A 16736-nucleotide genomic window follows, 5' to 3' on the forward strand; every position below is an offset into this window, starting at 1 on the left:
ACGATAAGATGCAGTGGTACAGCATTTTGCATTTTATCATCACCTTAACCCTATTCATAAATATCCCTGTAGGCAATTTCACTTCTGGTACCAATAAATGGCTTTGATTTCATTCTTTTTTGATATCCCTCTTTGTGTTCTGTTTTAGAGTCCCAACCCATTGCTCACTTTCAGCGTTAAGACCCATGACCGCATATACTATATGGTTGCTCCTTCCCCAGAAGCCATGAGGATATGGATGGATGTCATTGTCACGGGCGCCGAAGGCTACACCCACTTCATGTTGTAATAAGAGGGGAGCAGCAGGGCATATTGCAATAACACAACAAATGAAGTTAGCCATATGTAGTGAAAGCTGAAAAGCCAGCGAGTACCCTGAAATGTCCTCCTTATGATGTGCACCCAAAACCTCAGACCGAGAGGGGTTTACAAATGCATTGAAAAGGGGGGGAGGTTGTTACCTGTTTTAGTTGATATTTATAGGAACAAAAGAGCTAAAGCTGTTGAGAGAATCGTAGTGCTCCAAAACGGATAATCAGGCAATTTTCATTAAAGCGTCTTGATTCAGCGACAGGTTTCTGCAAATTCTCTTATATGGAGAATGTCTTTGTAAACTCTTACTGAACTGTTTACAAATGTGTGTGTTGTCATCAGTGTGCAAAAAAATTCTAGTACTGGAACAAAAAAGGCGTAATAAGCATATATTTTAATATGCAGCATTTGACATTTATAGATGATTAGGTGATTTTTTAAAAAGTTTTAATCAAGTATTTTATAAAAATACAAACAAAAAAAGCAACGCTAAGGTACACACAGTTCTTGCCTTAGTAGTTAAGTGTCACAACAGAGCCAAAGAGTTAAAAGATTCCAGTATCATAACATCTTCATATTGTTAGTTCTGCCTAACTTCCTGTAAGGGGACAGTGCCAAATTCCTTCACAACTTTTAATGTAATTAAATTGTTATGATATTCTGCGTGTTCAAGCACTCAGAGGCACCAACTGTATGTTTAAAGTCTGCATCTATGGAGCTTGACAAAAAAAGAGAAGGATAGCCTTATAAAGATGCAATTGTTTTCCACAAGGCTGTTAAATGAAACACGTGTATTCACTTCCTCGTAAGGAGCGTTTTTTTTAATCTTCACTGTTGAATAGAATGAGCTGATTCTGGACCCTACAGCAATTTTCTTTTATGTAGTAAGGTCCCAGTGTGGTTCTAATCTTACTCTGTGCCAAGTGAACCCTCTACTGAAATCTCTCAAACACTGCCCACCTTGAAGCCAGGACCACAACCTCTACCTATCTAAATTCTTTGGAACCAGGTTCTCAGCCCCAGAGAGTAGGTTTGTTGTTTTTGTTTAATGTATATCTGCACATAATAATGCTGTCAAATAGAATAAAAGGAGAGAGGCAAGTTCTAAGAGTTCACACTAAGCAGTATATGAATAAAAACCCTGAAATTTTTAAGTAGCAGGGATTGAGATTCCTCAAACAACAAAAACACTGAGGGTGCAGTAGTCTCCCATTTTAAAATCGCTTCGAAGTCCTTGACTAATATTGCAAAAATGTAAATTATTTAATTGAAACTGAACTTCAAGAAAGTCTTTTATATTATGACTTTAAAGAGGCTCAGTTTCTGTAATCGAAACTCACGTGCTCTGTGGTTTGTGTACTATAAGAAAGCACATTAGCCTTCTTTTTTTCTTGACGAAAAGTTAATGGCTTTTGATGGAACAAACTGAAAGCAGAATAGAAGTATCCTGGCAGAATATTTTTTTTTTATATTTTTTAAACCCTATATCTAATGAGTGGGTTGCATTTTTTCTGGTATACGCAGGTAATGTGGTTGCTCTAGCATGACAAACATCAGTTTTGACTTGACTCATGAAAGAAGGGACTATTATCACAAGATAATTGTTATCATCTGTGCAGATCACAGCCTGTAATCTAGGATTTAAAACACTATCAGAAATAAACTGGTTTTGTTTATACAATTATTATTTTTCCCTGATGTATCTTGATTTTACTCCTAAGTATGGTTATAAAGGTTTTCTAATAATAACTTTTGTATCCTGCATGATGCAATGAAGGCATTTCAATAAACATTTTTAAAAATACACTTGTTTCAAATATTTTCTTGCTGCTTTATCTTGAGACATATCTGCTTGTCTATTAAATAGTCATATACAGTTGTACAAGCAATAATGTGTTTCATAGTAATGCTTAATTGAGCTGTTCCCTGTGTTTCCCCATCAAAGAGCTATGCAAAATAATCTTTCAGATGGCAGTAAAATTAGGAGCATAGTCTGTTTATTGCACGTATATATTATATTACCTTTTTCATTTTTTTTGAGTCTGTTTGAAAAATTTATCACCAGACTTGGATGTAGACAATTTTTTTTGTTAATCTGCAACCAGAAATTGCTCAAGTTTGAGGATTTCCTAGTTTTCACAGTATTTGACTTAGACATGACTTGAATTGCAGGAATTATTAGCTTGTCGGGGAAGTCCATGCAGTTCATTATTTATTCCTTTTTTATTTCTTGTGATTTATTTGATTTCTATTTGCAGTCGGTCATCGCAAAGTGTGATGGACTTTGCAGTGATGGACATGGGGACACTGTAAGCAAAGCATGGTGGTAGGCACCATCTTTTATGATCAGTCTTCAAGCTCTCCAACCTTAACTCCCATGGGAGTCAAGCCCCCGCTTACCCTGAAGGATCTTGGGCAATTGCAAACCGTGTAGGCTGCATTTTAAAAACCTCAGCTGCTGTGTCCCATGTCCCGTGGCTGGTTGGACTCGATCATGGAGATCTTTTCCAACCTAAATGATTCAGCGATTCTGTGATTCCTTTCTTCCTTTCTGAGTGTCTGCCACAGGCTGTATGTAAAAGGTACAGTGAAGAAAGACCTTCTTTTGGCTACTGTGCCCATTCAGCCAAGGCTGAGGAGAGAAGGTGAGGAGGTGTGAACCTGTTCGGGGGCCCTGCAGGCTGACAAACAGCCACACACCGATGCCACTGGAGAGGTGACTGAGGGAGGGAAGCTGGCATTTCAAATGCCCTTTCTGGCTGTCTATAAGGGGCAGGTAATTAGTGTAAGATTTTTTATACGTATATATATATGTATATATAATTACAAAATGTATCCTAACAGATACAGAACCCTAAAAGATTATACCTACATATGGAGAGGCAACCTGAGGTACAGGTGCATCCAGCCCTGCCTGATACAGAGGCCCTCGAGGAGGGTGCCCTCTCCAGAACGCACACAGGATCAGAGAATGGGTGATGTTGGGAGGGACCACAGTGGATCAACTGGTCCAACCTTCCTGCTCAAGCAGGGCCATCCCAGAGCACATGACACAGGATTGTGTCCAGACAGTTCTTCCACGTCTCCAATCAGGGAGACACCACACCCTCTCTGGACAATCTGTTCCAGTCTGTGGTCACCCGCACAGTAAAGTTCATCCTCGTGTTCAGGTGGAACTCCTGTGCATCAGTTTCTGCCTGCTGCCTCTCATCCTACTGCTTGGTATCACCAAGAAGAGCCTGGTTTCACCCTCCGAGCATCACCTCTTCAGGTATTTATGCACATTAATGAGGTCCCCTCTCAGTCATCTCTCCTCGAGGCTGAGCAGGCCCAGCACCCTCGGCCTTTCCTTGTAATAGAGATGCTGCAGTCCTTCAATCATTTTTTGTTGCCCTCTGCTACCCCTGCTCCAGGAGCTGCACGTCTCTCTTGCCCTCAGGAGCCCAGAACCGGCCACAGCACTGCAGATACCGCCTCACCAGGGCTGAGCCGAGGGGCGGGATCACCTCCCTCGACCTGCTGGCAGCGCTCCCCCCCATGCACCCCAGGATTCCGCTGGCCTTCCTGGCCACAAGGGCACACCGCTGGCTCAGGGAAACACGCGCCTAGGGAAGCGCACACTCAGCGCTTCCTCACTGACAAAACGCTGTTTCGTGCTCCCCGAGGCGGTTCCCGGCACCGACCGCACGGATCCCCGCCCGCTCACCGCGCGGCAGGCGGGAGGCGGGGGGCGCTGCGGCGGGCGGGCGGCCATGGCGGCCATGGCGGAGCGCTGGCGGGCGGGGCGGTCGCGGTGCTCGGCCGTGTCGCTGTCGCCGCCGAGCGCGGCCCGGGGGCTCCCGGTAAGGGAAGGGCCCCGGGGAGCTCCGAGGAGAAGGGGTGTCAGCCGCAGGGCAGAGGATGTGGGTCGGTGCCGGCTGTGCTGGCCGCGGGGCGGTTCTCGGGCAGCTGGGGGGTGACACCCCTTCAGCGCCGTCTCCGTCGGGAACGGCCCGGGCGCGTCCTCCGGGGTTGGGATGGGCATGTTAAAATTCGCTCCCCTCTGGGGGACGGCGCCCCTGACGGGTTTCCCGCCCCCTGCCAACCCTGCCCGGGGGCGGTTCGGTGTCTCTGTGCACAGGGCAGGGCAGCTGCTTTCCCGTGTGTGTTCTGGGGGCTCTAAGCTCCTCCTGCCCCTGCTGCGTTTTGAGGAGCCGGGAATCAGTGTGCCAGTTCCTTTGCTTGGGTGTGAAACTCGCCTGCGTGCAGAGGTTCACCAGGCACCTGAAAAACTTTGCTGGCATCCACTTCTGTGTGAGATGGTCCTCTGGCAAAACGCATAATGTCCCCCACACCCTCTTCCAGATTCTGTGCTTGTCTGACTTGTTGAGTTTATTCGTTGCCTTAAATTTAACAGAAAAGGTGATGAACCTCATCTGAGGCTGCTCAGTGAGTAAAATTTACTTGCCACTAAGGGTGCACGTTTCGTAGCTGCATTAAAACAAGACTGCAGTGGGGTTTTGCTGCTGTTTTTTCTGTGGGTTTATAACGATAACATGACCAGAGTGTCTGTTTGTTTGAGTGTGTCTTTGGGTGCTCTGGGACCCGACTAAGCAGCAGTTCCTGCTGGCAGAGCTGGTCCTGCCTTACTCCTGTAGCTCAGGAGATTGCATGAGACCAGGTGTGGACAGGGTTTAGTCCATTACCTGTCACAGCTGCATTACTCTGCTGCTGTCGGCAGTGGGTAGATTGCAGTGCTGGAGCAGTTGCTCAGAGGACTTCTTTGGTTTTGACATATAGCACTGGTCTCAGTCACAGTTTCTGGTGTTCATAACACAATTAAAATTGCACAGGGATTCTGATATGAAGAGAATTCCATAGCATCAGGCAAGAGTCCTGTGGTACTCCTATAGCTGTCTTCTGTCTGTAACTTGGTTTTATAAACACTGAGTACAACCTTACACCCTTCAAAAATGATTCCCTGCTCTTAGCAAGGTCTTTCACTGAAATCAGGAGGAGAAATTACTGTGTAGCTACTCCATTATTTATGGTTTTGTCTAAAGGAAATCAGTATTACTCCAGTGAGCTTTGCTTTTGGGTTGGCTGAGGTGGTTGCTTTAGGGTTAGGATTGCTCCTGGTGCAGTAACTTGTTAAATGCAGAACAGTTTGTGGAATAGCTTAGACAGTGGTTGTGTCTTGTAGCTGCAGTTTAAACCCTGCCCAGTGTCAAACCAGCTTGAGGACACCTCCAGGGTGCTGCAGGAAGGAAAAACAGTGACTTCAGAGATGGTTATCAGGGCTTAAGTGAGAGAAAAGTACTCCTAATTATTTTTCTGTTAAATTTAACACTTCTTGATGTATCTTCTCTGTTACTGGCAGGCAAAGAAGTCACTCATTTAGTGACAGAGACGAACAAACAGAAAGCCTTAGCGTGGATGCATCCAAATACCTTTAGTGTGGCATTTATTCTCCTTTATAATAATTTATGCATCAGTAGGATAAAGAATTGTCCCGTTGTGTGAGGAGAAATTTAATGGTTCTAATCTATAGTTCAAATGACATAATTTGTTAGACTCTAGGAAAGTGCCAGAAACATCCTGCATCTGTTACGCACCCACATTTATTCACGCACATGCAAGTTTAACAACAAACAGAGCCCCCCAGGCCCCTTGAATGTAATCTCTCTGATAGTGACAAAACAGAACTCAAGGCTGCACTGTGATACTGTCGGGGTCTGGTTCTGCAGTATTTATCCTGTTATTATGCCACTAGGAAGCCCTGAAACATTATATCGGGTTGCACAGTTTCTGTACCCCGCTACTGAATATCTAGTCTTCTAATCTAAGAATTAAGCGTATCAAAGCCTTAGAAGACTTGACCAAGCTTTTAATTTAACAAATTACCTTGCTGAGTGGTATAATAGAGTGGATTAAATCTCCATAACACCTCTCTATGAATTACTTGTTCCTCACCCACAGCAGAGGTACAATTGCCTGCTAAAGTTAGATTCAATACTGTAGCAGCTGTTGAGATCAGCATAGTTATTAATTAGTTAACATTTCCTTTGTTAATCCTCTTTTCTTGCTTGAAAACTCGAGGGGAGTTGGTTGATGTTTATTAATGTGAATAACAGAGTCCAACCTAGTGTTTGTTTTCTAAATGTGTCTCATTTGTTATTTTGAAGTAAACCAGAACAAAATAATTTTAAGTTTATGCTGATAGGAAAGCTTCTCACTCTTATAATGTGTTGCAGATTTCTTTGGCAGAATTTGCACAAAATTATTTTTCATTTTTTTAATATTTGCAAACTGCTTAGAGTTACTAAGTGCCTTTTTTCATTCTGGATAAACAGAACAATCCAAGTACTGGAATAATGTAACCTTTCCAGCAAGAATGCACCAGACCATGCAATAGGATATCTTTTGAAAAAGCATAAGAAAATCACAGCTCTACAGAGGTCAATTCTGTTTCTTCTTATGGGATGTGTTTAATGAGCTGCTCTTTGTTTACAGAAAATGTAGCTGTGCTTCCTATCTGAGAAAACGGCTGATGTTATCATAGCATAGTGTTAAAATGATTCTTTTTTTTCAGTGTTCCTGGCCATATTCTTTAACTTAAGCAGAATAGCTGTTGAAGATACCATGGAAAGCGCTGGATGTTACTTATTTCATTTGGTTTTGAGCAGTGCTAATGTTATGTTCATCGTGTTAAAAAAGTTAGTCACAACATTCTTTCCCAATTCTTGATTTTGAACTTCCCCACTGTATCTCTCTCTATATATGGTGTGGGTCTCGGATTTTGATACAGCTGCAGTTTTGTCATTTAGTTTTGATTTTCATGGAAAATTTGTCACCTCATGTACTTGTAAACTTAACATTGCACAGCGTACTCTTGTCCCAAAATTTTACTTTTTTGAAATCCAGTCCAGAAAAAAAAACAAAAAGGTGAAATAAAAAGTTAAAAGAAGCAGATAAAAAAAATCTTAACCATTGCATGGGAAGTGAGTAAATGCATTCAAGATGGTATAAAACATGAGGACAGATGAAGTCTAGGAAATCTTAGCATTTGTCTTCAGTCAACCACTTTACTAATTGCTGAGTGAACTCTGTATATGGTTGGCATTTAATAAGTTGAGAATGAATCACAGTCAGCTTTCCCTTTCAGGTTCATCAGTACTTGTCAGTCATTAAATAATATAGGACATGCTTTTTTTCTTCTCGGGCCAAAATATCTTGTTTTCACGTAATGTGCTCATATTTCCTGAACCCTAGGTTTATAAAACACTAATATTTCTGCCAAGGTTATCATGATGATTCTACTAAATAGCTCTTTTTATTAGTTTGCAGGCTGAAGTCATCAGTCAGCTTTCTTACTCGACCTGATCGACCCAACCTTGCTTATCATAAAGTAAAAGGCAGGAGTCCAGGGGTTATTTTCCTTCCAGGCTATAATTCGAATATGAATGGTGAGAAAGCAACTGCCCTTGAAGACTTCTGCAAATCACTAGGTCATTCCTTCATCAGGTACATGCAGTGTATTGTTCTTGAGAAATGTAAACTCTGGCATTTGGATTGGAATGTGTCCTGTGCTGTAGATAAGCTGCGAAGTCTTTCTTCTGTTTCCAAACTTAGGATTTCTGTCTGTAGGGAGACTGAGGTAAATCAAGAGAATGTATTCTGAAAGCAATTCAGAAAACTCGCTAATATAAATTTCTATAGTCTATCCAGTGCTACACGTTACAATCAGGATATAGGCACAGCAATGAAAAAGGAAGGACCTGGAATTCTCTTTTTTTAAGTTACCACTGTCAGCATGGTCCTTACCTGCCAAGTCTGACTAAGTTACCCTGTGTCTTCTGTAGTTTTGGAAGAACATGCCCGTGGTCGATGATGCCATCCTTTGATAGACCAGGCTGAATGCTGAGTGCCCTAAATTTTCCTGTTTGGCTACAGTGTTTGAAAGAGAGTTTGTACATTTTAAAAATACCTTTAAAATTGAAGTATTTGGGATTTTTTTGTCTGTAAGAAAAACTGCCTATTCTTGTAAGTTAAGATATTATTATATCAAATTATAAGAGAACACTGCATCACTTAGTTGTGTATGCTGTATTTAAACCTCTTTTTAAGTAATAAGTGGGACCGAGTAAGAAAATATTTAATGTGTTAGATTGTCCCCTGTCAATTTGATTAAGCAGTAGTGTTTAGTTAGTGTCTATGCTGCTGTAGACAGTACTATGACTTTCATTTTGATGGTTACTTTTTCAGATTTGATTATACAGGATGTGGAAGTTCAGATGGTATCTTTGAGGAGTGTACAGTTGGGAAGTGGAGAAAAGATGTTCTGTCTGTACTGGATGAACTTACAGATGGACCACAGGTAATGTTTTATTTTAAATCCTTTTTTTACCCCTCGAGGTAGAACATTGATCAAAGATAAGCTGTAATAGCTCTGGCAGACAGTAGCTTCTGCTGAACAACTGACCCTTGCTCACTTTCAAGCTGAATCATTTGAGAGGTCCTATTTGTAGAACCTTTTTTGCAAACAGGTAGATCGTAAAATCACGGAAGCGTGCGTTGGCAGGACCTCCTGGCAGCTGTTTATTAGAACCTCCTGCTCAGAGCAGGGCTGTCATCCCAGAGAGTCTGAGAAAGCCTCATGATGGAGGTGCCACCTGACAGGGGACAGGGAACTGTTCCAGTGCAGTGCAGCCCTCTTAAGAAAAAGTGTGTTGCTGTCCCATGCTGACACATGAATTAACGGATTTGCAGGAAGGTTACAAGCTAAGATACTCTATATGATTAAATAGCTTTAAAAAAAAGTCAAGCAGAAGCAGTATTTGACTTCTTCACTTACTTTAGAAGTTACTGTGAGAAACTTGGAATCTCCTTCAATCTGGAAATACCTAGTATTTTGTTTAAAACAATTTTGTATTATGAATTGCATTTGTTTACTTCTTTCACTGCACTGAGCCTTTCCCATGTGCATTTATTTTAAGAAGGAAACATAAAGTATGCATGTGATACTGAATTGTTTCAACTCTCATTTTGTTTTCAGTGTTTCAGTCTCAGACAGCAATAACCAACCATGCCAAACAGAATAATAAATACCAGATCTTGTGGTGCTTACTCAGGCAAAATTTCCACTGGAGGTGACAGCAGTTCTGCCTGGGTAAGGACAGCAGGATTATGCCCAAGGTTTCAGTAGTTAAACAAAGTGAAAACTGATACTTTGTAAAAGAAGAAAAAACTTATCACCCTTTTCCCTGTAAAACACTGTATTTTCTTCTCTTTTTTATTATTTTTTTCCCAGATTCTGGTGGGCTCCAGTATGGGTGGATGGCTGATGCTTCATGCTGCAATAGCACGCCCAGATAAAGTAGCTGCTCTGGTTGGAGTAGCTGTAGCAGCAGACCACCTCGTAACAAGTTTCAAGAGGCTCCCCATTGAGGTCAGTGCTGATGATTGGCTTTTGTGCAGTCTGAAAATCCATCAACTGTTTAAGAAACCCTGTTGTTCAAACTGTATTTTTCCTGCAGATTTGCAGTTAAGTTTTCTGTGTTCGTGGAGGATGTAAGCTAAAAATTAACATTAATCTAAAAGTCTGCAAAATACTGTGCATTGTAGGATAAGACTAGTGTGAGCACTACCCAGAATGTGTCTCTATTACTGTGCCATAGGGGATGTGAAGTCAGATCCCTACTGTTAGCAGTCCATTAGATTTCAGCATTGAATATCTTATATTTGCATTGAAATTGAATCCTTGTGCTTTCAGGGATGGAGAGGTAGCTACTAATGTATTTGACATGACATTGGATGAGATGAGTATGACATAGGTTGTGTGTGTAGGAAGGAAATTCTTCACATTAATGTGTAAAGACTGTAAGATTTAGGTAGTGGGAACTGCCTTTCTGAGTTTCTTCCTTGATGATAATAATGTCCAGTCTTTAGGAAAGTAAATCAGGTGTTATATGGCAATAAATAACTTGTACTTTAAAATAATTAAAATATTTTCCTGATTTTTTGGGGTTTTTCCTAAGGCACTTTGTAGTGTCAGCATTACTACTTAGGACTAAGGTAAAAATCTGGAAGTACAGTATTTAGATACAGAGATTGTGCCAAATACTGAAAGGACTGATCAATGGAAAATTCCTTTTTGTAGGATTCTCCTTGGTTGATGTTCAGTGAACTGATCGAAGCCAAGGAGACTTACTGGTCACAGTGTCTATGCATCTTTTTTTTTTTTTTCTGATAGATTCTGACTGAGAAGCTTAATTTCATTGATGAATTTTAACTAGATTAATTTGCAGGAGAGATGTGCAGAGCAGCTTCTGTGGCATGGTAGGGGGTTACTCTTCTCAGATGCCGTGAGAAGAACAGGAATACACCTTTGCTAATGAAAATGAACAAGGTGAAATCTAATGATTCGAGGAGTTTTAGAACAGAAATAAGTTGAGGCACTCTAAAATACTCCTAACATCTGTCTTGTCTATTCTTTGCTCTCTTTTTTTTTTATAGGCACAAAAGGAAATAGAAGAAAAAGGTGAATGGAAGTTTCCGACAAAGCATAACGAGGAAGGATATTACTCCATGACATATGACTTTATCAAAGAAGCAGAAAACCACTGTGTGCTGAATAGTCCTATTCCTATAACATGTCCCTTACGACTCATCCATGGCATGAAGGACGGCGATGTCCCTTGGCAGATCTCCATGCAAGTTGCCGATCGTGTGTTGAGCAAGGACGTGGATGTCATCCTGCGCAAAATTGGCCAACACCGGATGAGTGAGAAGGAGGACACAAAACTCCTCGTGAATACTGTTGATGATTTAATTGACAAGCTGTCAACACTAGCATAAGCTGCAGAGTAGCACTAGTGCATGAACTCTACACTTGACTCTTTTCCTTGAGTAGCAGAAGCCCTGTTCTTAATCAGATGGTGGCAGGCCTGTGACTATCACAGTAGGAACTGAGCTTTATCTGCTGTTTTCTTACCTCTGTATTGTAAATACAGGTATTGTATTATTGCTGCATTTGCACACAGTCCAAAATGTAAAGGAGTGCTGCTCTTTCGTTCAGAACCTCTCCTTCAGCACTTAAACCTTTTTTTTTTCCACAGATTTCCTACAATTTTGTACTGAAATGTTGATTAATTTTTGTTACTATTGGCCTGTACAGTAAAACTTTATTTTCACATCTTTGAAACCTTTTGGTATTGTCCTTCTGCTGTAACAGTATTGTATCTTATGTCTGAAACCATCTGTGCAAGGCAAAATACAACTTGTTTACTGAAGTTAATTATTAGAAATAGTGAATACCATGAAGCACAATAAACAGATTTCAGATAAATGATTATTTTGTTCTTAAGTACTGTTAAAATTAAAAAGTGGAAGGCAGACTCTGATGGCATGCTTGGGGTGCTACGTAAGAAAGAATTTAACTTCTAAGAATACAGGGCCTCAAAATTTTAATACTTCTCTTATCTGTGGTTATTAGGAGGGTATATGTTGTCTTTTCCAGGCTACCTGTTTGTAATAGTTCATTGTGGGCCTCCTATTAAGGGAACAGTATATAATCTTGGTGTGAACTGAAACTGGATCTGTATGGTGACTTTTATAGTAACTTCTTTAAAGTGGGGGTACAGGTGCCATAGGGCACCACTGCCTCTTTCCCGTGGCTTGGGAGCTGTAGTTCACTGAGAACAGTGTCTTCTGAGTTAGGAATTTGAGCTGCACAAGTGCAACCCTGAAAAGCTGTAAATGCAATTGGATAGTTGGATAAATCTCGTAAAGTAAATCCATAGAATTTATAAGTAAATGGATTTAATTGCAGACGTGGCTATTACCTGTTTTTTGTCCAAGAGTACAATGCCATTCATACATTTGAGAGAGAGGAACTTAGATGAGAGGCTGAAATGAGTTCAGGCTGGCCCTAATGTGAAACATCAGTCAAAATTATATAGTTGTTTTTCTGGTTTTATTATTTTAAGTAGTAAATAGCATCACTATTGTTACCTTAAAACAGTAAAGCTCCTGGGGATATGATATTTCTAGAGAGTTTGTTTTTTTCTGTTTTAGTTGTGTCACTATTAGTGTGCTTTATGGGGCTTTGCTGAGGTAATGGGTTTTAATTTAAAAAACACAAATAACTAAAGCAAAAAAAAATCCACAACAACAACAACAACAAAAACCCCCTAAATTTCTGATGAGTTTCTGTGAAGTACGGTTTTATTTAGGCTTCAATACTGCAAAAAACAAGAAGCTGTCATGTAAAAAATTTGAATTTTGGTAGGAGAGTAAAAAAGATGGCTCTTGCTTAGATGCAGATTTTCTAATTCAACCATACCAATTCCCTAACTCAGTCATAGAATCATAGAATGGTTTGGGTTGGAAGGGACCTTAAGAATCATCTACTTCCACTCCCCCTGCCATGGGCAGAGACACTTTCCCCTAGACCAGGTTGCTCAAAGCCCCATCCAACCTGGCCTTGGACACTTCCAGGGATGGGGCAGCCACAGATTCTGTTTGCAACCTGAGGTAGGCCTTATGCAGGCAGACCTTCTTCTCTAACTTTGCCCTGGTAATTCCACTGGTATTTCTCTTTGCAAGCATTTTCCTTGTGTTCATGCTGGAAATTACCAGAGTTTTGATTGTTGTCAAACTTGGCATGTTCAGATGCCTGATAGAAAGGATGGTGATAACCAGGGAGATTTACATCCTACCTCTCACTAGCTCTTGACCTGTCAGGAAGTTCTGACAATCTGGAATAATGTAATATTCACACATTATGGTGTCATTCAAAATTGCTGCTGTTATGTCCCCTGATTTAGTGCCTGTGGCATTGCTTTTGTCTTTGCCAGTAGATGCCTGCATAGTAAATTATTTTCAGTTTAGTCATGTTTAAAAACAGTATTTCTTTCCTCTATAGAAATACTGTATTAAACTAGGGTGTTGCACATTTGGGAACCTCTGCATGGTGCAAACTTTTTAAATTCTTTGTAATGAATTATTATGTTCTGTTTTGGTTTTTTTAGTAACAGCTGATTTGTTGCCAAATACAAAGTATATTTTGTGAATATATAATATTCATTCAAATATACATTTCCTCAGCAATAAGCTTGATTCTCATCAAATAATCAGTGTCTTATGGTTTCAGAGTTTTACCAGCTCTGTCTTGTACTGCCTGGGGTGGGGATTGGCTTTCTCCAAATACCTTAATCTATGCTTAATTATTTCCAGTAGTGCACTTAGCTGAATTTGTTAGTATTCTCATTGTCTTTTGCTTTTGGCAGGTCTGAAAAATTACTTTTGGGCTCCTCTGTCATTGAGTGTACTGCGGACATGTCAGGGCTGACACTGCTGTCACAGTACAAGGGAACTCTGGGCACTAATCAAGCAACTCATCTGCTTGTGTTGTTGATTTTGATCAAACAATACCCCTTGAATAAGCACCTCGAGGTATTCGCCTTCTAGGTAAAGCTTAAGCTACATAATATTAACTTTTGCCGAGGAGTTATGATCATTCACGTTTCATGAGTAAATAACAACAAGCTGTTGTAGCTAGGCAGGATGTTTGATTAGCATACCAGAGGAGTAGGTAGTAGTTTTCATGTAAAAGAACCACAAACATTACCAGCTGGCCTCGACTGTCCCTAGTCCTTATCAACATTTTCTTTCTGAATCTGTTGCAAAAGCAAACTGCTTGAGATTTAACTTGTGAAGCAAACTCTTCTGCCTTCTGAAAAGGAAAAAAAAGATGAGGCAGGCTTTCCTGTGTTTGGGATTGAACTCTGCAGTAAACCAGGGTGTGCTGAAAGTTTCTAAAGGTTATTCAACTTGTTTCCTAATAAACAAGTGCTCTTATTCTGCTTATATTGAGCTGTACTTACTTGGGTTTAGATATATGTATTTTTATCTTGTTAAATATTCTACTTGTTTTGTCTCTTCTGCTGTTTGGCTTTGTTTATTTTTTTACTTAATTGATATTAAATATTTCATGTAGTTTCAGTTTAGTTAACCTATTTTCTCTTGCATCAACACTAAATGCAAACAAATCAGTGTTCACAAAAAACCCCTTGGTGCATAGGCCTCAGAACTAACTCCTGCTGTTTCATTTTTATGTTAATTTTGATTATGAGGTCTCTTGGACATGCTGTTATTCAGTGGGACTAAAAGATTTATGGTACCATACTTTTCATATCAAATGAAAACGTGCTTAGAGAGAGACTTTGAACCAGTGATTTATCTGCAGCTGCTCAAGTATTTTTAATGCTCTGGTTGTGCTGCAATACAGAGTTACAACATTTTCTGAACCACTGCCTCGCTCAGCTTCTACATTAGGATTGTGTTTGTCACTTCTCCTTGGCCCCCATCCTTTCCTCTGTGGCAGGAAAAAAAACAACAACACAAGTGGGAGGGAAAATTGTGTTCTGGGGAGATAACAAGATTTCAGCTTCCTTGGTTTTTAAGTTACTCAGTTGTGCTGTTATAAAGAGGCCTACCTTGCCTTGTCAGATTTTTTGCTTTAAGTCATGAAAAGTTACGTTAAAACTGAAGGCTTCCCTGGAAATAGAAGAGGGTTATGTGTTTCACCTGTCTCTAAGATCAGCAGTCTGTGCTTTGAGCTGATGAACTAATTCATTAAGATGTGTGTGAATGTAAAATTTCCCTAAGTCTTGGTGAATATTCATCAGCTGTATAAGGAATGCATATAGAAATACCACAAATCAGTGCACATTGTCACCCTTCTACCTTTGTTCTCCAACCCAGCAGGGACAGGAAAGGCAGAGGGAACTCAGCCATTATGTTAAATAGCAGGCAGCTTGCTAAGTATGAGGTTTTCATGCCACTGTACATAGTGCTTTGCTCCTGGCAAGTGTTTTCTAGGGGAAGAGATTTCTGTTGGGAAGGAGAGGCAGAGATGAAGGACGAAAATGCACTGCTCATAGATTTACTGCTTGTTGGTTGGTTTCTGTAGCTCAGATTGACTTTCTGACTGTAGGACCTCATCTCCCTTCAATACATATTTGCCTAGAACACAATAATGTTACTTACAGCCCTGGCCTTGTAATGGATAAATCTAAATTACAGGACTTATTGCAGTCTGGTTGCAGGCTTGACCTTGTATTTCTCTTTCAAGTCCTGCATATGTATGTTATATGGTCCAATGCTCCTATTCCATTAAAGAGAAAGGGGCGTCCTCCATCTGACACAGTAATTGTAGCTTGTGCTACAATTGTAGCTCACGGGTGAGGAATAGACATGTTCTCAGCCTGCTACTGTCACTTGATTTGTGTTTGGCAAGGGGCTTCAGGCAGCTCTGCATTCAGATTTGGAAGGAAAAGCAAATGGCAGCTCCTAAAACTTCCAGCCATTTGGTCCTGAAATTAAAATGCATATTTAAAATGTTTTCAGGCTAGCACGTGAAAGGCTGTGTTCTTTTTGGGCCTTCTGATCTGCACGATGTTGTCCACTGGCCTCCCACATGGCAACATGAGAAGGTCACTGCTGCCTGTCGGGGTGGAAGCAGGTGCTCATATCCGTGGCAAAGGTATGCTGAACAGTAGCACGCCTGGGCACTGGAGGGATGCAAATGGCCTGCCCGGACTTTAGTCTGGGAAAAGCAATCCATGAAGGCTGGCTAGGATTGGGTCTGATCCTTACAAGAATCCTCGCTTTTGAGTTTTAATTGAATACAGTTTGCTGGCAAAAAATGTGTCAGCGTGTGCTAGTCCTTAGGACAGTAACTCTTGAAAAAGTTCCTAACAGCAAAGCTAAATCCCTAACCATAAGAAGCAGCCTTTATTTAGTTAGGGGATTTGATCTTGTTTGTTTGTTTATTTGTAAATCTTGCTGTCTGCTTTGACCTATGTTTCAGAGAAATAAAGATGATACTTCCTTTCTGTTCTACTGGTAAATGTGTATTGCAATGTATAATTTTCAAACCAAAGTAGTTCTCTGGAGGTACCGTTTTTGTTGGGGACAGATGAACAATGGGTATAATGAAATGTATTGGTTTTCTTTCACAGGAGTCTGTCAATCCAGCACAAGACTTAAGAGACCGTGAGAACTAAAATGCACAATTTACCTTCAAGATCACCTTGAATCGTGGGAATGCTGACAATTATATCCAGAGGAATTGGTTTCCAGTGCTAAGCTGGCAAGCTGCATGGAAGGTGGGCAGTGACTTACAAATTCCAGAAACACTTCCGGTCAGGGCAGTCTTGGGAGCTGCCTTGTTCTGTAGGTTGCAGTGTTAGTGCATTCTGTTCTGTCACACAAATAGGAAGGTCCTTCCTTCCTGAATTACTTTTCTTTTAATCACAAATTGGAGGTGTTCAAACTATGTACTGGCTTGGGGATTAACATCTTCAGAGCTGGCAAAGGAACCTTTTTGCAGGTGAAAGGGAAGATGCTTGCTTAGCTTAGCGCTTTTAGTCTTTGAAGTT

The 16736-nt window shown here is 40.7% G+C and overlaps 2 protein-coding genes across 8 annotated transcripts in view; both read left to right on the forward strand.

Annotated features, from left to right (window-relative positions):
* Nucleotides 1-2116, forward strand: part of PHLDB2 (pleckstrin homology like domain family B member 2) — a 67449-nt gene extending 65333 nt beyond the window's left edge. For 5 of the 7 annotated variants that reach the window (XM_018076950.3, XM_018076955.3, XM_018076951.3 and 2 more), the window contains one exon: nt 149-2116. In XM_018076950.3, the coding sequence (XP_017932439.1) occupies nt 149-289 (141 nt within the window). In that variant the 3' untranslated portion in view covers nt 290-2116. The remainder of the gene's footprint in view (nt 1-148) is intronic. The other 2 variants (XM_018076952.3, XM_018076954.3) reach the window with 1 other exon arrangement.
* Nucleotides 2117-4064: 1948 nt separating this feature from the next.
* On the forward strand, nt 4065-11882 carry ABHD10 (abhydrolase domain containing 10). The gene is made up of 5 exons (XM_018076904.2): nt 4065-4154; nt 7631-7815; nt 8557-8668; nt 9602-9739; nt 10807-11882. Exons 1-5 carry the CDS (start codon nt 4065-4067, stop codon nt 11146-11148), a joined length of 867 nt encoding a protein of 288 aa, XP_017932393.2. The 3' UTR covers nt 11149-11882.
* Nucleotides 11883-16736: the final 4854 nt, after the last annotated feature.

Source organism: Manacus vitellinus, unplaced genomic scaffold (assembly GCF_001715985.3).
Source record: "Manacus vitellinus isolate BGI_N305 unplaced genomic scaffold, ASM171598v3 scaffold_34_pilon, whole genome shotgun sequence".
Lineage (NCBI taxonomy): Eukaryota > Metazoa > Chordata > Aves > Passeriformes > Pipridae > Manacus > Manacus vitellinus.

Coding starts and splice junctions, on each gene's coding strand:
- ABHD10 (XM_018076904.2), top strand. CDS start 4,065: ATGGCGGCCATGGCGGAGCGCTGGCGGGCGGGGCGGTCGCGGTGCTCG. Junction 7,816..8,556: donor CTAGGTCATTCCTTCATCAG/GTACATGCAGTG, acceptor TTACTTTTTCAG/ATTTGATTATACAGGATGTG. Junction 8,669..9,601: donor AACTTACAGATGGACCACAG/GTAATGTTTTAT, acceptor TTTTTTTCCCAG/ATTCTGGTGGGCTCCAGTAT.